Consider the following 23436-nt stretch of genomic DNA (forward strand, 5'->3'; position numbering starts at 1 on the left):
GTATTCTACTATAATACTAAATTAGAGCACATCAGAAAGAGGTAAACAAGCAAGGCTAAAAAGAAAGTGTACTACAACCTTGGGTTGATGGAAGCAGGAAGCTTTTCTTTAATGGCTGCCACAAATAACACATCCATGGCGCTAGCTAAATAGGAAAGATCCAAAGTAAGACAAACATTCACACCAGCAGCCAAAAGAATGATTCAATAAAGGTGCAAGGCTTTTCTCACCTAGCGATTGCTGGCTTTATTAATATAAATACTCACTGCTGTGCTACCTGAAATCCCATAGCAACCCAATCCCAAGGTATTAATGAAAATCCATCCTTTAGTCCGCATGCATTATTCACAACCTTATCCAATTAACATGGAGGCTGGGCTGCAATGCCGTTCACTCTAACCACCATCCATGTCTCTGCCAATTAGGCCCCAGCTCTTTGAAGGTAGGCAGTAATGATCACTACAGTGTGGGTGAGCAACACACGAGGAGCGTGAGTATAGGAGGGAAGAAGCAAACAAAGGGAAAGATGGAGGAAGGACTGTGAGGTGTAGTTTTTTTTTTTCTTTAATGTTGCTGTGATGGAAAACTGCCCAGCTGATGTCTAGTAGAACCAATGAACTAAATTAGCTGTTGTTGTGCATCAAGGGCTCAACACTTGATAGCGATTAACATTGCTGTTTTGTCTCTTTGATTGAGGGGAGGAAAACATTTGTTAAGATGGGAATTTATATAATGATCACATTTATTTCAGATGCTTAAAAATTCTTTGCATCAAGAGCATTCAGTTAAATTATTTGCCAAGAAAATATGAGTATTTTGAACATTTTAATAAACTGAAACAGCATGTTAACAAATTATATTCAGGTCAAGAATCACAGCTGAGGAAATATTTGCCAGCTTCATACCAGTCTCAGAAGACAGTGAGGTCTTCACACTGACACTCAGTGTGGCTGCTCCTGACATGATTCACCTGGCCATGCAATAACTTTGCCTCAGTCTTTTTTTATTAGATGCCATATCTGTAGATGGAATGAGCTGGCATTAGTACCATCTTCTGTCTCGCGCGCCTTCTCTTTCTATCATTGTCAGTCTCCTCGCTCGCAATTTAATATCATGTCTGCCTGACCTGCAGGGATTCTTTCAGCCCGTTTACTCCACTAAAGTGGAGTCAACACAGCAGAACCACTCAGTGGAAGCACACAATTACTGTCTGAATGAGGTTCATTATAAGTTTATTTTGCAGCATTTTTGCTCTGAGTTCTGGCCATTTCCACCAAGCCCTCCACCAGCAGATTTACAGCAGCTGAGCTGAACTCTAACCATGCTCTAAATAGCGCCATGAAATCACCCAAACCTATGCCTAATCGTCTCATTTTATTTATTACATGGTTCATTACATAGATGATCAAACCAGATTAATGTGTTTAATTATTCTCACTTCCATCAGTGTGTGTAGTAAAAGTATGTAATTAGCTATTTGGATTATTAATAGGACAATTACACCAGGCTACATGGCTCTTATGGAAATGAACCTCAGGCTCGTAAACCTCACTTAGGCATACGGCAACAGCGAACCTTCTGAATAATTTACATACACTTTAATATTTTATGCATAGACATATTTGTGCATGTTGTCCATCTTGAGGTAATTTGTTGTGCTGTATTGCTATACTTTTCTGGCACGTTAACCGAACTGAGGGTAGCCAAACTGGGCTGAATGATTATAAAGGTGGGATCACTAACTAGACCTCTCAGTAATGTGACTGCACCACTCTCCTAAAAAAAAATCCCCACGAACATCATCCATGAGTTACACATGCAGACAGAATGAATTATTGATGGTGTAGACAGAGTCTGGTTTAAAGCTGTAAGCTGATAACATACAGTGGAACATTTCATCTAAATAAACAGATCGAGATGGAGCTTGTTGTGGAGCCAGTCATTTGCTTATCGTGCTGCAAGTGCATCTGCATTTTTCCACATGGCTTCTCTCACTACAGGCAACTGTATACCAGCAGGAACTTGTTTTAGGTAAAAGAATCCACAGGGAGTGGAGAAACAGGGACAGAGAAGTGTGAAATTACATTTGAATACATCCTCCCATCCTTTTGGTGTGAGTTTATTCGTGGGCATGTGTGCATATACTCCAGAAGAGGAGGTTCCCATTTTTGTCTACAAACTCCAGCAACTTTAATACCCACACTGATCAGCTCCAGTGGTGCAGAAAAATATCCAAAACATCCAGCTTACAGTAAATGGCAGTTAACTGCTTCTTTTAGTTTGCCAAAATTATCATTTGACTACAGCTTCAAGGAACACACAGAAGAAAAAATTGAACCTACATCTCAGGTACATTGCGTCCGTAGTAAACGTGTAAAAGCACAGTTAAGATTTTAAAGACATTTTAAATGGCCTGGTAAATGGCCTGTATTTATATAGCGCTTTACTAGTCCCTAAGGACCCCAAAGCGCTTTACATATCCAGTCATCCACCCATTCACACACTGGTGATGGTAAGCTACATTGTAGCCACAGCCACCCTGGGGAGCACTGACAGAGGCGAGGCTGCCGGACACTGGCGCCACCGGGCCCTCTGACCACCACCAGTAGGCAACGGGTGAAGTGTCTTGCCCAAGGACACAACAACCGAGACTGTCCAAGCCGGGGCTCGAACCGGCAACCTTCCGATTACAAGGCGAACTCCCAACTCTTGAGCCACGATCGCCCACGATTTTAATACACTTTAAGTTGTTGCAGCAGTGCATAAAAATGTAGAAAATATAGTTTTATGGAAATAATAGAAAAAGATGGCATGGCTAAACTACAATTGTTCTCTGCAGGTGATTGTGTTACAAACCAAGACTAAGAAGAGTAAATTCTACTCGAGAATGCAGCTTTGAGGGAAATGGGCTCCATAGGCAATAAACACATCTGAGAGAACTCTAGATTGTTTACTTTGTTTGATCTTGGTTGATATAATTCATTCTGAAATAATGTGTTTAAATTATTAACAGCTTTAGTTTATTACATGATAAATATGATGAACAAAAACTGTACTTTCCAAGCTCAATTGGAAAGCGCAGTGTTGGATATTTCTGTGCTCCGGTCAAGCACGAGGAACATTTTGCTGTTCTTTTTTTTTGCATCCTGATAGATAAGTGTGAATGAAATCAGTTTGAAGCCATAGCCACTCAGCCTGATTGGTCAAGTAACCAAGAATTATTCTTTGTTTGTTTAACTTCTTATAAAAAAAACCCCCAAAAAAACAGGGATATTACTGATGGAGATTATGGAATTGTTGCTTGTGTAATCAGGAATCAAATGGTGAAGAAAGGCATAAAAGGAATGACTTCATGGCATTTCAATCTACATTGTTTCATGGTGAACTCCCTCTTCATTATTTACATGCATTTTCACACACTTGATTATTTTTACACATTTGGACCTGATTATTTGAGTGTTTCTCTCACCAAGACTTAGCTAAGACTGGCTGGCTGTGCAAGCCCTTTCTGACTTCTGTTTCCCTACTGGCAGGCTGACAGCCACTGTATCTAAAATCCTCCATTGGATAGATTCCAACTCCACTGTCTTGTGTTGCATCTAATGATGCTATTCTTTGCTTTTAAAGTTCACTGTTGGTCTCTAACCAAACGCTGTGCAGTGCAGAACAAGGACCACTGTTCTTAACTGCTCTCCAAGGGCACAAGGTTGCTCATGGCTCTGTGGTTTATTTGCCGTAAAGTAGAGCAACTTTTATTTGCAGAGTTGCATCGTTTATGTCGTGTTATTTATTCGTTCTTGATCAGTGAGTGGGTGAGTGGTTGCACAAACCAGTGAACCTACCTCATTCTTCAATATCCACCCTTTCCATTACCGCAAATTGAATCCAATTCCAGTTCGGTTGGGAAAAAAGCAGAATTCTATTATTTCATAACTGCGTACAATGTGTGTGCAGGAATAAAGGAAATATGCAAATACTATGAATGAAATCAGATACAGTTAACACACAGCATTTCCAGCTCAGAGCACTGGCCACAGCAAATCTGTGTTCTTGCTGTTATCATTCATTTTTTAACTATGTTCCCTGAACAGTCTCCATGGGGTTGATGTAGTCTGTGCTTGAGTTTTAAATTGCTAATTCTAGATAACATCCCCTGATGCTTTGCTTAATTAGTCTGTTCTGTCTCTGTATTTTCTATAGAAATCCCTGAATCGGATCCCACTGAGAGCTCACCATCCAGTGAACATGTCAACTTCTCCAGTCTTCAGGGTCTCAGGCGACACCCTACCTTTGTTCCTGCTCCCAGCTCCCAGTTTCAGTGGGCCATCAAATCAATGCGCATTCCCAAACTAGGCCTTCCTAAAAATGTGGGCTATGTGGGTAAAAAACCCACCTGGGAGCCAATGGAAGCTAAAGCAGGACCCATTGAGATGATGACCCTGCCTACCTTCCTTCGACAGGACTACACAGATAATTATTCAGGTGAAGGCAAAGAGCAGGATACAGAGAATGTCAATACTCCAACTGCCAGAAGCGCATCAGGAGAGGAGAAAGTGATAGAGGGTAGTGGAGAAGGGAGCAACGTGGCGGATGGATTTGGAGTGAAAGACAACAATTTGGACAGCAGTGGCATCAAAGTGATTACTGAGTCGAAATCTTCACTCAGCCACAGTGATTTTGCCACTGTGACTGAGCGCACAACTCTGTCCCACTGGCAGCTGGTGGAACAGCCCACCACCCCACCTCAGGTCTCCCAGGAAACAGAGTCAGCAGAGGAGGCTAGGGGCGAGATCTTCTACATTCACAGGCCTACTGACAAGCTCTCATCTACCTCCTCACACAGCGGGGAAGTTAGTTCAAACTCCGGATTCACCCCAGTTTATAGAAAAGACAGTAAAGATACAAGCACTGATGAGGTGATGATTACTGCACATGAGGCTTTGATAGAGATGCTGACAACTTCTGAAATGACGACGGCAGAGCTTCTGGGCAGAGATGCACAGACAGTGGATCCTGCTACCACAGCAGCCACTATAGAAAATAGATCTTATACAGAGGAGCCATCTATTTCCATTTCATGGGCTCAGGAAGACAAGGAGAAAGCTACAAGTTTCCCCAACATGCAGGGCCTCTCATCGACTCCCTCACCCGAAGGAGCATCCACAACCACTTCTGGAGTCATTCACTTGACTACTGCCGTATCAGACATCAAGGTTGCTGCTACAGAAATGGAATCCAGATCTGCCGTTTCTGAGTCTTTTGTTGTGGGAAGCCATTGGACGCCATTCAAGGGCTTAAAGTCAGAGGAACATAAAACCCCGCCAACAACAGAAGATACTGGTACAAAGAATCCTTTTGGCATTCTTGTACCCAGCTGGGAATTTGGGCTCATCCCATCAGGTAGGTTAGCTTCATGTTGTTCCCAGTGAATTAACTGTCATTATTGTCTTCATCATTGTGATTGTCTAATCAGCAGAGATTTATTTAATTATGTATGCAGATTAGTTGGAGACAAAAGCATCAGTACCCTCCACCTTAAAACTAACTCAGATATAAAACATATGCTCCCAACTTGGTCTGTCTGTCACTTGTTGTTTCATTCTACATCCTGTTTCTGTCTCCTGCTTTGACATATATCATGCATTCTTAATCCAGCCTCGTTTGCCCTTTGTGCCTTCACATTTACTTTCATTCCTTGTCCCACCCTCCCACACTGGTATGGAGACAACTTTAGACAGAGAAGTAGTGCAGTGAAGTGAGACCAGCTAGGTCTTAGTGAAGTAATTAGCGGGTCACAGTGAGTGCAATTAGGTGAGCTGGGAAGAGGCAGAGATCCTAGTCCCCAACAAATCAATGTAGACACAAACTACAAGATGGAACTCGTAATAGACTGTGGTCTCTTCTTCTGTCTCATTTTCTTTTGTGTTCATGTTTATTTGACTCAGTCTTCCATTTTTGGCTCAACTATGTTTTCTTATACACTCACAATAATTGCAATGTCTGTGCTCTTTGTCTCACGACAATCACATCGATTTCTTTTGATACTTAATGCACCTGCTACTTGTGGCAGAAAACCTCAAAGTAAATGAACACGGAAAATGCTGCATGCTGTATAAGTCTACTCAGGTCTCTGAAATTTGTCTGGTTTTAACAACCAAAATGTGTTTGCTCAATGTTTAATGAATCTATGTGGAAGGATTGCAATATTTATTGCTCCTTAACTAATGCCTTATATTCATCCTCAGATCTGTGCTTCTAGGTTTTGAAAATGCATTTTTAACATCATGATTTGGATTATGAGTCATCCTGCTCAGTAAAGTGCATTTCTAAAAGTTTTATGTCATCACATGGAGTTGGTGCTGTTGGGAATCACATTGCACGTGGCCCACATACTGTACAGTTTTTTATATAGATAGATAGATAGATAGATAGATAGATAGATTGATTTACACTAACAGTCAAAAGTTTGGACGCACCTTCTTATTTAATGGTTATTCTTTATATAGGCCAAGGGTTTGCAGCACTGTCAATAAAACAAAGGGTGGCTACTTTGAGGAATCTAAAATATACGCCAATTCCATATCTTGTTTTAAAATATTTGATGTTTTCAGTATGAAGACATTGAGAAGGTGTGTCCAAACTTTTGACTGGTATATGCATTTAAAAATTATTATATATATTAAAATAAAAAGTCTGAATATATCGAATGAAGACATCCCCACAGGAGAAATCAGATTTGGTCGAGTGATGTTTTCTAGTTTACAGGGAGCTGTAAAGCAGGAGATGAGCTTTCATCCGTTTAATAACAACAGGAGTAGGAGATAGATTTTGATTTCAGTCGAATGCACCCCAGCAAACCAATAACGTAGGCTCAACTCTGTCTTGTTTGCTTCAGGTGCATGCATTCAATATATTTCACATTTTATGAATGCTTTCCATGGAGCATGACCATGACCCATTATGCAATCATTTAATTTAGTGAACGTGTAAATCCTGCCAAATTATTTTATTCAGAGAAGGAAAAAACTGTTTATATAAGTGCAGCTCAAGGGCATTTAAAAAAAATGTAAACACTATATTCTCTGTGTTCAACTGTTTATTACATCAGAAAAAGAAAAGAAAACAGTCAGTAGTAGAGGACATTTTGTCTTTATCATGGTGATATTTGAATGGACTGAGCGGCCCTGCTCTTGTTGAGTGATTAGAAGCATGAGACCACTTCCTCTGTGTGACCTTTTATAGTTGTCAGTTTTTAGTACAGAGGAAATTACAGCAATGGTTGTCTGCCCATTACTTCAGAGAGATAGAGACAGAGAGAAGGGAAAGGGCAGGAGGATGGACAGCCCTGGGAAGTAAGAATAGGGGGCGGGAGGGTTGAGGCAGTGCTTGAGAGAGGTGAGCATGTCCTCCACAATGCTGTGGGTAGGAGAACATAAAGCTCTTTAATCAATGATCAGAGACTACACTAACCATAGTCCTGTGGGCATCCAGAGAGCACATTGTTCCTCCCCATGTTTTCTTTTTCCTCTCCTCCTTTTTCTTTTTTAAATTTATTTTTTTACATGTCTGTGCTTCCTTCCGATCTTCATTCATCGCTGTCTGATCAGGCTCAGCCCCTCTGTGTCCTGTTTGGCTATATATCTCTGTGCTAAGACAATGGTATATAACGAAACACCCAGCTTTTCCAATCCCTTGTTGCTTTGCCCTCCAGCTAAACCCACACAGATGGGTGGACACACACACTCAAACACAAACACATACATAAGGGGGAAAAAGATATGTGAAGAAGCACCAGCATGCACAGCTCACTCTGAAGTAAACCTCTCTAATCCATCCCACATGTCACACCATCATATACAAACACACACACAGGATATGTGCTAATCCCTCTCTGTGAACACTGTGAAAAGTAGAGACATTTATTTTCTTTTTAAAATTTATTTTATCTTAATTTCCATATTGTATAATCCTAAAGACGGCATTTGTTGAAGTTTGCAACTACGAAAAGTTACAAAAATTGATTTCCAATCCAACGTGTCTCAACAAGCATGGAAATTTACCAAATGCTTCGGAGCACTGGCATCCGGCCCTTTAGGGTGATGAAGCGAGGCAGGTGCATACAGTAATATTGGCTGTCTATCCAACCTTTAAATTACCAATGCTGGTCTGATACTCTGGCAAACAGGGAGCAGGATGCCTCTGACTTATAGCCATTTTGACTGAAGCCTTGTCCCAGGCTCTAGATGGATCAGACCTCTGGCAACATCAATAACACGGCAGCCAGCCCTCTACCAAATTAGAGTGTTAAATTTGGAGGAGAAAAGCCAGTAGGTTGAAGTGTGTGCATGTGTGCGTGCGTGTGTATGTGTTTATGGGAGGAGACGGAGATAAATGGAGACAGGGACAGACTGGGGTGGCATATTATGAGTGTGGGTCTGTGGATAGATGTTCAGTTTGTCTGCTGGCTGTTGGAGTCCTTGGATAGGCTGTCTGGAGCAGCAAGAGGGCACATTCTCAATGCTGCATATAGAAGTGTATTGATTTTTCTGCCTCTCGCTCCCTGTGTCTTCCATCTTTTTTTTTTTCTTGACTATCCTTCTTTCCCTCTGCCCTACTAGCTTTTCTCATCTCCCTCCTTACCCATCTCCCTGACTTTATGTCTTTTATTACTCTGCTGGTCATTGTTATGACTCTCCCTGGCATAATGTTTTGATAGCCTCTTGAACTCCAACATGATACAACACAAGGCAGTCAATTGCTGTCTAACTGTATCTGTCCCCTGTAGGATCCTCTGCCTCAGCAAAATCACTTGCGTTTAAAAAAGAAGTCACCTCACTTTAAATCCATTCATTGCCTAATCAGTCATCCTCCCCTCTACTTTCCATCTCCAAGTTTCTCTTCTTTCTTTTCATGGTGTAATTCCACCATTTTTCCATATCAAACACTCCTGCCGAATCGAATCCAGCGCCACTGGCTGCTGCTTATTAAATGAATGGGCTTTGTTAAAGAGGAGCCTTAAGGGACTTTTGGTTCTATCGTGGTGTGGGATGAAATGGTGTTACATACCGCTCTGTGCTGACTGAGCATAGGCCCTTTGTATCCCGTTAACCAGGGAAATAACAGCACTACCAAAGTGTTGAAAATGAGCTCAGATCAACTATGCTGAGCCTTTTGTGTACATCATTAACTGTTAATGATATTAATGCAGACCAGTCTTAAATCCACTGAACTCTCCAGTCTTAAATCTCCATCAAATCCTACTGTCAGTTTCTCTGTAAACAGATGTATAACTTTGAGGATATCTCAGTGATTAGTCTCAGGTGAAGTCTACTAAGGAGAGGATGTCATTCTTTGAGGAAATAATCATGCCGGGACCCAAATACAGAAACCACGGAGGCAAAATGGAAATTTACAAAAAATTCACTCCTTTATTTTCAGCACACAAGTATGACTGAACAAAATTTCATTCAATACAAGTGTATTTTTCAAAAACAAACACTAAAAGTCCTAATCAAAACAACCAAATGTAGTAGATTATCTTGAGATCACAAATGAATTATATGCAGAAACAGAAGGGCTTTGTGACAGCAACCTGACGAATATGGAGGGAGAAAATGCATACTAAATAAATACACCAGGGAGAAGGGTAAGAAGGTGCAGGTGAATTCAATTAAGACAATAATGAGGATGGGAGACGGAAAAAAAGAAGACAGTAAGATGCAGAAATTAGCATGAAGAACTAACCTACAAAATGATTACTGATTACTACAGCTATAAAAAAAAGTCAGTAATTTGCCCCTCAGGGATAGGAGAGCAGAGACAAACAGAAACAAACAAATCCATTGTTTTACTGACAAACTAGTCTTTTCTTCATTCTTGCTACAGTTACTTGTTATGTTGTCAGTTTGTATTCCCTCAATGGTCAGACACAGTGTTACCACCCTAAGATTAGCCTTTAGGTCCGTATCCTCAGGTAAACAAGATGGTCTCAATTTCCAGTCAACTGAAAGATCTCTTACAAGTGTGAATCGATAACCCCTGTTTTACCCCCAAATCACAGTTTACAAGAGAATGTTGGACAGCAGGACAATAAGTACAGCTGGTATCAAAACCTTCTTTCATTTGTTCTTACAGAACAGAGCAAAACTACATCAATACTATCACGCTGTTAGTCATGGCATTAACTCCAGCAAACTATAGACTGGATGGACATGATGGATGTAGCCCTTTTTTAAACTCTATATTGCTCAGCCAGCTATACGTGCAACTTAGGTGCAGTTTGTTTGTTTTTTTAATTATGGTTGGATCTGCCCCTTAATGCATCTCCTCATACTGTGTTTCATTCTTAATCATAGTAAGAATGAAACATTCCATTATGCAAGAACATAATTCATTAATTTGAACTTGGAAGAGTTTTCATTTTTGTTGTTTTGTTCCTTTGAAAATTGATAATATGAAATATACCATAAAGTACATGAGGAATAACATAAACCGAGTACATAAGAAGAAGAGTAAAGATTAAAGAGAGCAATAAAACAAAAGCAGCCTTGATGAAGTACAGAGAGCTCAGTCAAACATGATTAACCTTTCCCAAGTCAAGCTGAGCTTTACTTGCTGAGCAACGTCCAAGAAGTGGGTAAGCACAAGGGCCAGTGATACAAACGCTGTGCCTGGCAAGGTCATCATCTAACATCAACAGCAGTGATATAAAAAACAAATTCTTGCTCCTTTGCAAAGCACTGTTGGTTTTCAATGAATAAACTCAAACCCATCCTGAGTAAATTTCACCAGGGAATTTTTATTTTCATGCTTTTTATGCAATTTTTTATTTTACATCAGCCAAAACGCTCCAGCAAAAATATCTGTTATCAGTGTTCACTGTCTTCTGGAAATGGAGAGCATTCTTTAAACATGTAAAAGTCAATGACATGCCACTTAAGTTGGTAAAGCTAATACTCTGTGAAAATTTTTGGTTTATTATTCTGCAGCAAGCTTGGAAAAGCATAGAAAAGTCTTGAACAGGCGTTTTTATGGCATCATAAAAATGCTTTATTATGTTTGCTGCCACAACAAAACCTGGTGATTATTCAGCCTAGGAGCCCCATCACAGGCAGCTGTATTTTATTTTTTAGATTGTGTGACCCAGAGCTCCCATTATGGCAGATGAATGACTGCATCTCTTGACTGTTCCTGGTAGCAAATCCGCAACAGAATTGATAAACAAGTTTTGTTGTTGTTTTTATGAATATTTTCTCATCTCAAAGCCCTCTAAAGATCAGTTGGGAGGCAGACAAAAGTGTGGCGTTAACTCTAGTAATGCAGTAACAATCGATACTAAACTTCAGTTTTTTGTGTCCCTGGGCACAACATATGTCTTCTAATCATGCATTTGTCTTTTTATTACTCAGCTTTATACTCGCATATGCACAAAGCCCCTTTGTGTGACCATTTGTGGTCTTTTCTCCCATTCAGCTCTCAGTAACTTTGCATTTTTGTATTGCAAGTTTACGATAATTGATCCTAGTCCCATACCAGCCAAAATATGGCAAACATTTGCTCCTGTTGCCTTTATGAATGAGTCACATTCAAACCAGCTGACTCAATGAGGAGTAAAACAACTAAAAGTAAAATCTCACAGCAGATACAGCCATCAGCTGCTTGGTGGAGCATTCAGGCAACCTCATCTCTGCCTGTTTTATGGTACTCATTTTCATTTTGAAGCTGCTCAAAAGAAGATGAATGAAGACCCCTCCTGGGTTGTATGTCACCCTATTTAGAAAAAAAAAAACAAGAACAAAAACCAAAGAGCATTTCACTCAGGGATTTTTTTTTCTTACCCAATGAAAAACTGAGTGTTTGTTGTCAGGCACAGACTTTGGGATCCTGCTGGTTTGTAGAGTTTCAGTGAAGCAAAGAACAACATCACCTCTGTGTGCCACCAATTGTGAGGTGATAGGGGCGATGGATGGAGACAGAGAGCTGGACGTGGTGCTGTCAGACAGAATAAAATCCTTTATGTGGAGTCATTGTGTGACTGTGCAGAGTAGAAAACACTCACCTGGTTGCATGATATAGGTTACAGTGGAGCATTCAAGTGCCATCAGATTAGATGTCAGGAATCAGCTTCCTTCTGCTGAAAGAGACAGGTAACAGTTCTATCCTCTCCGTGGTCAGAGAAATGAGACAAAATATCAGCTACTTTTATTACAACCAAATGCGGAGCATGTAGGCATTAATTTTATGGTAACAGGTCACTAGGCAGAGCATAAAAACAATGGCTGCCAAACATGATTTGAATACCAGCATCCTTGCGTGTTCCTCTCACGTTTTCGCACTCCATTTGCAGTCAGACACACGCGTGCACACCTGTCAGGATCTCAGCAAGTCACACATGCATGCACTTGCCGTCAAAAATGGAGCTGCCTGCCATCAAGGTTAACAGCGAAATGTATGATTTCGAATTGAGGTATTTTCTAGCTACAGACGAGTGGCAGCAGAGGGGATGAGTGCACTCAGCTGGGGGTTTTGAGTTGCCAAATTGCCTGACTGACTTTGCTCCTTCTCTCTGGTGCTAAAGGCAGAGCAGTGGCAGCGGTGTTTGGCTCCCAGCATCAGTCACAACGCATCATGTAGCAGCCAGCCCACAGCGGGTGCAAGGGCTGAGCGGTCTCTTCATGTAGGGCATGTCAGACACACCCACGGATCTGTCCCAGCGAGAAGGATTCAGAGACGAGGAAAAATTACAAGTCACAAGAGGGGGAAGGTCTCTAAATGGGTAGAGGATATGAAGGTGTAAATTATACAATTTTCTGAGTTTCTGCTGGCAAGCAGCACTCTGGGGTCATCTAAAGTAGTTCTTCTTTGTTGAGTTTTAAATATTTCTACAGGCAAACCCTCCTGCCCACAGCTTGCTTGTAGTAATAGTGCTGCAATGCTGTCAGAACAACTTCCTCGTGGTAACCACAGTGGGATAGAGACATACACACAGGGGAAGATGAGATTCCCTAACCACACACGTGTGTGTGTGTGTGTGTGTGTGTGTGTGTGTGTGTGTGTGTGTGTGTGTGTGTGTGTGTGTGTGTGTGTGTGTGTGTGTGTGTGTGTGTGTGTGTGCGTTCCCTTCTATTACCAATTTTCTGACCTAAATCCATTTAGATAGTTGCATTGTGGAGACCTGACTAGATTTCAGGGACAAAAAACAAGTCCCTAAAGTTTAACTCATTCAATATAAGGTTAGGCAAGAAGTAGTTATCCTTAGGGTTTAGAACCCTGAAACGAATAAAAGTGTAATGTCCTCTAAAGGAATAGAAATAGAACTGCTCGTGTCGCCTTTCCTTTTCATTTAAAGCAAAAAAAAAAAATGTCATGTGTCCAAAGTCAGTGAGGGTGTTTCCAAGCATGCTTGGCATATTTGTAGATTTTTGCAGAAAAGATTTGGAAAAAGTAGAATAGAAACTGAAGTATTTTGGAGTTTAATCATTGCCTTCTCAGCCAGTCTCAGCATTAGCCTCATCTCTTTTAAGCATATGTGTCAATCGCAGTGAGGAAATGGCTCATCATTTTCAAGTGTGGAAATAAGCTTCACCAAGCAAGAAAGTATTTTTGTTTTTGATTCAGTTTAACTAGACACAAATGTACACCATCGCACTGTGTTTCCAAGGGAGGTTATTCCTTTTAAAATTTCATTTAAAATTCTAGTGTGTCTCAGTGATGTGCACCTAGTGCTTAGTTCCATGATTTCTAACAATCACAGTTAGAAATGCAGTGTCTTTTAGGTGTGAAATGTTTCTGATCTATACACCCACCAAGAGTTATATCCAACACAGTCCAACACAGGTACAAAAATTAAATATGAATGACTTCAAAGAAACCCTCTCAGAGCAGCACCAGCTTCTTATTGAGAACAGTCTGTGCTTGGGTGAGGTTGGACAGGTAGGTCACCATTAACAGGTCATTGATGTTGGAATTGAGCATGTTCTCAAAGTCCTCAGGTGAGATAGTGGGTACTTTGTTTACCAGATCCATCAGGAAACGGCCCACGCTGTTGTCTGCTGTCACCTTGCCAGACAGCACATCCTCAATGTATGCCAGCACTGTGGTCAACATGTACAAACAGCATTAGATGACATATAACAGAAATATAAATGATAATTGGTTTTACAGCTTATTTGAAACAATGTTTAACAAATCATCAAAAGCATTTTTTCTTGCTAAAACCTCCTTATTATTCTGAAAATGCCGAAACTCACAAAATTCAACCATTTTCCAACCTCTTGCTTCTGATTTGCATGGAACTCCTTTGTAAATCTTTTGCACCACATGTGCTACAAGGGCATAAAAATATCAGAGGAGGACTGTGGATTTCAAGGTCAAAGCATACCATCATGTTCCTTGCACTTCATGTGGCACATTTTGCAGTGCAGCTTACTGAATACTGAAAATATGAAACAGCGTACTGCACTCGTTGCACACTTAATTTGACAGCATATTTTTCATTCACCGTGCATCTTGATGGAATTGTTCAATCACTTCATGTGTAACGCTGCAAATTCTTTAAGTCAAAATATAAATAATTCATAATCATTGGCAGTGTTTAAGCCCCTTTTTAGTTCTGTGGGTATATAAAATGTTATTAGACAGTTAAAATGGGAGGATGTGGTTGATTCAATATTCTATTTCACAAAGCTCTGAAAATGAAAGCAAAGACAAATTGAAGAGAAGGGGGAAGAAACCCAAAGTGGATCGAATGTGTTTGTGATGATAAGCCAGGATGGATTATTTTGCTGCCACTCTGACAGTCCAGATAATGCAATTTATTTAGCACGATCGGAGACGCTACAAGTGCTGCTCTTGTAACAATGGACCCTCAATTTGTTCGTCAGTCTCGCTTTACAGGGCTGTGGAATTGGGTTGTGTTGAATCCCTGGTATGTTACTCCTCCCCGGTCCTATCCAGGCTGATTCAGTGTGACGCTCGGCCCACAAGGTGCTCACTAAGAGTGCATCGGCTGCTTTCTGCTGTCTCGGGCTGCTGGTGCTGTAGCTAATCGCAAGTGTCATGCTTTTTCATATTTTGTATTGTTGTGTGTGCGCGCTTGTGTGTGTGTATGTGTTTGCTTGGAGAAAAAAAAATTAAATATAGTTAAAAAGAGATGAAGTTGAAAGTGGAAAGTTTTATTTAAATTTGCAATGGACCAAAAGCCAGATTGGGCTAAAGTAGATTTCTAAACTTTCATCAGCTTCAGCTTTTTGTATATATATTTTTTTTCTTGTATTGTGAAAGTGCAAGTTTGTTTGAATTAATTGTTTTTTCTGTAACGCATCTGAGCCTGTTTGCTTCTCTTTTTGTTTTGGGTTTGTTTTTGTGTTATATTTTGAAAAAAAAATTGCAATGGACTCTCGGGTTGTCTTGCTATTTACACAAAGAAAAATTGATAAATAACTCTAAATATGCTTTATATCTTAGATTCCTGAGAGTAGCCACCCTTTGCTGGTTTATTGACAGCGCTGCAAACCCTTGGCCTTTTCTCAATGAGCTTCATGATGTAATCACCTGAAATAGTTTCCACTACACAGGTGGGCCCTGTCAGGGTTCATTTGTGGAATTTCTTGAACTCTTAATGGTGTGGGGACCATCAGTTGTGTTGTGCAGAAGTCAGTTTGGTACACAGTTGAGAGCCCTATTTGACAACTGTTAGAATTCATATTGTGGTAAGAACCAATCAGCTAAGTAAAGAGAAACAACAGTCCATCATTGCTGAACTGAAGGTCAGTCAGTGGAGAAAATTACTAAAACTTTGAATGTGTGCCCAGTCACAAAAACCATCAAGTGCTACGATGAAACTGGTTCACATGAGGACTGCCCCAGGAAAGGAAGACCAAGAGTCACCTCTGCTGCTGAGGATAAATTCATCCGAGTCACCAGCCTCAGAAATTGCAAGTTAACAGCACTCAGATTAGAGCCCAGATAAATGCTACGAGTTCCAGTAGAAGACACATCTCTTCATCAAATGTTCAGAGGAGACTGCGCGAATCAGGCCTTTATGGTCAAATAGCTGCTAAGAAACTATGACTAAGGAAAAGCAACAAGCATAAGAGATTTTTTTGGGCCAAGAAACACAAGGAGTGGACATTAGAGCAGTGGAAATCTGTGCTTTGTTCTGATGAGTTCAGATTTGAGATCTTTGGTTCCACCTGCTGTGTCTTTGTGTGACGCAGAAAAGGATGGTCTCTACATGCATGGTTCCCATTGCGAAGCGTAGAGGAGGAGACGTGATGGTGTGGGGGTGCTTTGCTGGTGACACTGATGGGGATCTATTCAAAACTGAAGGCCACAGCATCCTGCAGTGACATCCCATCCGGATTGTATTTAGTTGGACCATCATTAATTTTTCAACAAGACAATGATCCCAAACACACCTCCAGGTTGCGTAAAGGCTGTTTGACCAAGTAAATGAGCCATGGAGTGCTGTCCCTGATGGCCTGTACTCCACAGTCAGCAGACCTAAACTCAGTCGAGATGGTTTAGGATGAGATGGACCACAGGGGGAAGGCAAAAGAGCCCTCAGTGCTCAGCATCTGTGGGAACTCGTCCTCATGAAGCACATCGAGAGAATGCCAAGAGTGTGCAAAGCAGTAATCAAAGCAAAGCGTGGCTTTAAAAACCATTAAATGAGAAGGTGTGTCCAACCTTTTGACTCGTGTGTATATATATGGTCTTGTTTTTCATTTTAATTTTTTATTTGGTAATACATCTTATTTGGGCTTTTTTCCTTTATGCGTCTCCACAGCTCTGTCTGTTTTGTGTCACATACACCAGCAGGGTTAACTTACCCCATTGAAATATGACTGAAATTGATCCCCGTACGATTTAAATAAATAATACTTTGGAACAGTTTAATATATTGGCAAGGTAGTAGGAGTCATTTGAGTAATCCAGTGTTGATTGCAACTTTAAGCATTCTTATTAATAATTAATGGAGCACTGTTAATGGTTACTTGTGGAATGGCTGAGCAGTGTGTTTGACATCTAGAACTACAGTTTAGATCCAGTGTTGCTTTCACCCCTTTTCACCTCTGGACACACTCTCTCTCTCACAGACACACAAAGGTGTGTAACGGCAACTAGACAAGGGACATCATATGTGGTCAGATGGACAGAAAAAGCTTCTCCCTCCCCTGCAGTGCTCATAAATCCTATTTTGTCAGACTCAGTGCAGTAATCACATCACTACACCTGCTCCATGAACAACCTTGCCTCTAAGATGTGAACACATTCCCAAAGGGTGCAGGCTTCTGTCTGCAGCTTTTGAAGTACATCAGGTGTTCTGATCATCCAATCAGCTCCTGCGAGATCAGTAGTCAGAAGACTGATCGATAGAATTACAAATGACTTCACACTGTTTGTAGTTTTTTGGCCTTTACATTCACCTACCCTAATCAGTTTTATCACTACATTGACAATGTGACTTTGCACAAAGAACTTTCCGGTGTTTTATAGATTAACACTGACAATTGAAACCTTTGACTTTTGAGAGACAAAAAACAGATTTAGATGTACATTTACAAGCCGTTCAATAATGACATTAAATCATAGAGAACACACTTCTGAGGCAGCTGCTCCTAGACTTTTTTTTTTTTGCAGAATTTGCCTGATTGCTATCCCTTTGTCTTCCAGTTAAATGCAGACTGTGTCATTTCCACCCCTAGGGGTTTCTCAATAAAACTGATAATAAAAAAGGTAATTTGACAGCGTTGTGAAGGAGGATGAGGTTGTAGAAGTTGTTGTCTTACTACCATTGCCGCAAAAGTCTAGTGTGGGTAAAACTTTTTAATATAAAACCTCATGGTATCTTTCAGGGAAACAGGGGTAAGACGATAACGTCCGTCAGTGAATATTATTTTAACTCGAAACACGATATCTTGATGTTGGTAAGATGATATTTCAAATAAGCCAACCCTATCCCAAAACGCTTTCTCCAGATGAACAGATTCAACCTTTTGGGATTTACTTACCTGGATGATTGAGCATGCATCAAGACAATCTAACTCTATCAATTCATTCTAATGAAATATGTAACTTTAGCTAAGATAACGTTATTTTCTTACCTTCCCACTAAACATTGGCTGTTGGATAGATGTACAGATCATTTTTTTATTGGATTTTGTTATTTATAAATATCAACATTATTGTTTGAAAAATAACACAAAAGAACAGATTATTTATAAACAAAAACAATTTATTACGTGTTGGCCAATTTATTTTTTGTGCTTATTTTACATTTTCTTGTTTTTCCTTAATTGGTTTATTTATTTGTTGAATAAATCAACTTAATTGTTTGTAACCAGGCTAAAACTTTATTAAAATGTGTTGAAAGATTAAAAACATTGAGATCCATGTTAAAATATAAAATAATAATAGTATTTAGTATTTAGAAAAACTTTTTGAAATTCCTTTTAGAAGGAGTACAATGTGTTTACTAAGTTTAAAAGAGCTTTTGCACTATATATGATTATTTTTTATGAGTACCCTGTTTTATTGTGAAGAGCTTTGAAAGAGGAAGTCAATGTTGTTGTGATCGGCAGCAGGACAGACAAGTTGCGATGGAGTTTATACAAGTGTATGTATGAACTGGACTATCTGCTCGACAGTCTTTGTTGATGTGCACATTTTGCAAACTGTCTGTGAGAAGCTGGGGACATATCTGGTCGAAATCCACCATGCAGCTGCTCACTTTTGTTTTAGCTTAAGAGCCCACAAAATCTTGGAGATGTCCGCTGATCACTGCATTCCTTCACACACAACTTTTTGTGTACAGGAAACATGCCCTCCACTCTTTGGACACATGGGACTACAGAGCCTTCAGAAGCAGTATAAAAACAATCTCTATAATGAGTCGAAGTTTGCCATTGAAAAAACGTCCACAACAACCACATTTTGGCCCGTACCTGGAGGTCATATGGATAACAACACTAGACGTTGCCTGGTGTTACAAAACAAACCCTTCAGTAGCTGAAAATTGCACGTCCATAGTTGCATATGCAACTATCCATAATTAACATTTAGCTGATTATCCCTTCGAGGTCATTTTTTTTGTGTATGTTCAAGCAGCTTACTAAGCAGCTTCTGTTGTTAGGTTTGCCACTGGCAGTCCTGCTATATTGCCTTGCACCATTTATGGTGTATTACACTGAATCTGTTCTGTACACTGAAATGTCTTCTGTTTATCACCTTCGCCTCTCCGTGTGGGATGCACTGGCATTTGCCTCCCAGGTAGACACTAAGCCGAAGTTGTTGGTATGATCAAAAAATGATGGCATATGCAGCAGGTCAGGTGTTTTCTGCTGAATATTCCCCATCAAAGGCCACAGGATGTTATACAAGAAGTCAGTTTTGATAATCTCACCGAGGGACAAATTGGAGGCGCACAACATCTGGAAAGTTGAAAAAATAGCAAAGAATGGTCCTGGTCCCAGCCCTTGACTTGACACATCACTCTAAGTTTTGAAAAAAGTAGAATTTTGAAGCAAAAACTGCTGTTTGGTTTCTGAGTCATAGCTGGAGATCCAGCATTTTTTACCACCAATGATCCTCCACTCAAAAGTCAGGCCATTTGAAAACAAAATTGGTATTTGACCTTGGGGTCAGTGGTAAAATCACACAAGTACATAGGATCAGAACAGGTCTACCAGGGACTGTTCTGAAAATAGTTGTATGCAATAGCTTGGTAGCTGGCAAGAGTAAAGTGCAAAATTTACATTGTTCAGTTTGTAGCACAGATTCAACTGACTTTTCGTTAAAACCATGAGATTATATTTTTAAATCCCCACTTGTTTTAATAGAGTAACCAATAGGAAGTGAAAATATTGCAATTATATAGCATTTCACCAAGAAAGAGGAAGTACAAAGATAATTTTTAAAACCTGAAAACCACAGTTGTGATAGCCTCCAGCTCCCTAATGACCCTTAACTGGATAAATACAAGAGGATGGATGGATGGAATGAATTGCATTCAGTTAAACCATATTTAATTTTCTTCTAAAACTACCAGTCTTCACACGTATCTTGTGTACCACTGCTTTAGACTGGTAAAGGGAGAGCAGGAAGCAGCTTTTTCCCAGGGAGTTGAGACTGGCTGTTGTGTACATGATCCCTTAACTTGTAGGCCTGAGAAGTTTAGTGTAATGCTCCAGACTGCAGACCGACAGCTCTTGGGTGCATTAAATTGACGGTTGGGGCACCGACATCAGTAAGAGGCGAGAGCTGCACTACCCACAAGTAAACTTAACCTCTGTCTCACTCTATCTCTTCTTCTGCCCTTTTCCACTTTCTTACCTTCCCTTTCCACCTTTGTGTAGCTCACCTCTGTAAATCAATCACTTTGAAGTAATCTAAGATTGCATTGGGGTCTGCATCTCTGTGCTAGAGAGACGTGTTATCTATATTTCAACACAAAGCGGTTTTATATTTCCCCAGTGTGTATTCAGCTTGCAGTGGCAGTAATTGTGGCTGATCTGCACTGAGTGACTTTCCTGCCCAGGGGACACTGATACATGGCTAATGTTCAGACATGTGAGTCTCTATGTCATTCCTGTCAGAGGCGAGATGGAAATTTGAAGTCATATAGGTCATACGGATTATTGACTGAACCGTAGACTTTGGCAGAGCAGACAGTAGAGCCAACTTTTTACAATGGGTGTATTTTTCATCATGGAAAGTCATGCCGCACCTAATTATCTTAAAGAGCACTTCTAGTTTTATACAATCTGGCCTAGTACTCATTGCTGAGCTGTGCAAACACTAGAAGTATTAAGGAGAAGATAAGAATGATTAGAACTTAGGTGTGAGATCCCTAAAAGTTAAATGGGCTTTCATTGCTTTCTCATTTCCTGTGTGTCTGTATACCATAAAAGGTGTGACTATGAAGTTCAGCAAGTCTGCACCTAAAAATTAAAAACATTGTTTTTAATTTTTTGACGTGCACATCGTTTCTGAAACATCGCCAGGAAGTCACGTTTTGCCCTCTTCTTCTTGCGTGTCCGCAGCATTGTTTCAACATTTCTAGTTTTTTGCGTATTTTACTCTATTTTAAATTCTAGACTCCCCAAGTGTGGGGAATTCTTGGAGTTATACAGCACAGATGTTGCCACTTTCATATACAAAAAATGAACTTGTGATAAAATAGATGTTCACGGTGGCCATTGAACAAGTGACTATATAAATATTTCACACTGCACACACAGATGAGCTGCCACAGTGATGACAACAACTCTAGTGAAGCCCATACTTTGCAGTTTAGCCCTGGCATTCATCTGGCTCTAACATTTCTGTGTGCTTCGGTACCTTTTCGGAATGTATTGTAGCATTAAAGTTTTATGGGCCAGCTCTTTCTTGGGCCTAGGTGATGGCTTATCACGCTCAGAGAGGGGGAACACTTGAACAGGCTGAGGTATGATCTATGTCTCAGCAAAGCTATTACAAGGTTCACTGAGTCCAAGCACAGCTAAATGGTGGGTGATAAGCAGGTGTATATACAGCAAATGTAAGTGCATATGTGTGCAGTTTTGCCACATGTGGGTGTGCGTGTCACACATTTATTCATGCAGACTTCAGTGTTTCTGTCAGCACAACCTTTTCAGCAGGCTTCCATTCAGATGAATTTGCTAACCACTCAGCCTCAGACTTCATAGGACTTGAGACATTTCCCCAAGTGCAATCCTCTTTTATGGTCCATTCTAAATCCTGTGTGTGTACGAGCACACATCGAGGAGTAGCTTCCCAAATATGCCACAACGCTAAGATAATCTCTCTCTTGAGAGGCTTAGAAAAAAACTAAAGATGACCCAATGGAGCAGTAAAATGTCACCCAGCAGAACATATTTCATAAAACTCTGCAGAGGAATGAAGAGATGTTGCAATATCTGCTCATTGTCAGGGATGAAGACTTTACATTATCTGTTTTGTGAGTATGAATTTGTGTCACACCGCAGACCTTAGCCCTGGAAGTTGAAACCCTGCAAGGCTGAAAATGTCTCTCTTTTGCTATATCTGCCTATTTCCGTGTGTCTATGTCAGGGACAAGTTTCTCTATCTTTCCCCTTGTCTTTTTTCGTACTCTAGCCTCCAATCTTTCTTCTTCGGTCTTCGGCACAGAAGGAGAAAGACACACAGAAAGGATAGAAGGAGCGACCTATTTAAAGACCAGTGTGTAATTAATCATAAGCTAGCAGCATTAAGAGAGGAAGAAATGTATGACAGTTCTCTCTGTGGCTTTCTGTCCCTCTCTAGTTGGCATTTTCTCATACTTGTGCTTCTCTTTAATAAATGTGAATTTCTATCTTCTCCTCCCATCTGTGTCACGGACCAGGGGCTTTATCTCCTCCCTCTCATACTTTTTAAAAACTGTTTTCCAATTATATAATAACCGCAGTTAATATACGTGTACAGACATGCCCACAAGTACACTGTTCCAAAAAATAGTAATGTCAAAGTATCTTACTGTATATTTTACAGTTTTGTACTGTCTTTCTAGAATATCATTAAATTTACATAAGTAGACTGTAATTTTACATGTCAAAGGTAAAATAACATATCATTACTGTAAATATAGTAAAACACAATTTACTTCTTTTTTAAATATATTTTTTGTACATATGCATATTTAGATTGTAAAAATACATTCAGAAATGTATCATAATTTCACAAATATTTGTCTGTTATGTGAGAGAATGATCTGTTAAATTCAAATTTAATACTATGGAAAAATATATAAAATGATCAAAAATTAATGAGAATAATCAATAATTTAAGGAGTATTTGAATTATAATTTTGCTGAAAATTTCATGTCATCTAGGTCTGATTCAATAATTCAGAGGTAACAAGTGAAAATATAATTAATAGGAATAAAAACTAAAAAAAAAACATATAAAACATTGCACGGCCACTCTGTGCTAATTATATATTTTAAAAAATAAATGTAGAGGTAGGAATTGCAATTAATATAAATCTCAAAGTATTCACAACATTCCTGAACAGAAATAGGCCTCTGCACCTGGGGTGAGGGTGTGGCCATGAAAACAATGTGACATGCCATTGGATGTTGGGACACATAATAACATGACGCTAAGCATCGGCCAATGAATGTGAACAACCACAAGGTCGTGGGTATGGCTGTACTGTAGGAAAAAATCCTAATATAAAAGTATTTTACTGTGCATTTTACAGTTTTGTTCTGTTCTTCTAGAATATCATTAAAGTTAGGTAAATAGACTGTGATTTCACATTTCAAATGTAAATTAACGTTAAATCACTGTAATGCAATAAAACATAATTTTATTGATATATTGATATATTGATATACCTTTATTAGTCCCACAAGGGGAAATTTCACAAATATCTGTCCGTTATTTGAAAGATTGAACTGTTGAATTCAAATG

At 39.8% G+C, this 23436-nt stretch overlaps 1 protein-coding gene across 1 annotated transcript in view; it reads left to right on the plus strand.

Annotated features, from left to right (window-relative positions):
• Positions 1 to 23436, plus strand: part of ncanb (neurocan b) — a 129938-nt gene that overhangs the window by 29869 nt on the left and 76633 nt on the right. The window contains exon 8 of the mRNA XM_026159414.2: positions 4201 to 5400. Coding sequence (XP_026015199.2) covers positions 4201 to 5400 — 1200 coding nt within the window. The remainder of the gene's footprint in view (positions 1 to 4200; positions 5401 to 23436) is intronic.

Source organism: Astatotilapia calliptera, chromosome 23, assembly GCF_964374335.1.
Source record: "Astatotilapia calliptera chromosome 23, fAstCal68.1, whole genome shotgun sequence".
NCBI lineage: Eukaryota > Metazoa > Chordata > Actinopteri > Cichliformes > Cichlidae > Astatotilapia > Astatotilapia calliptera.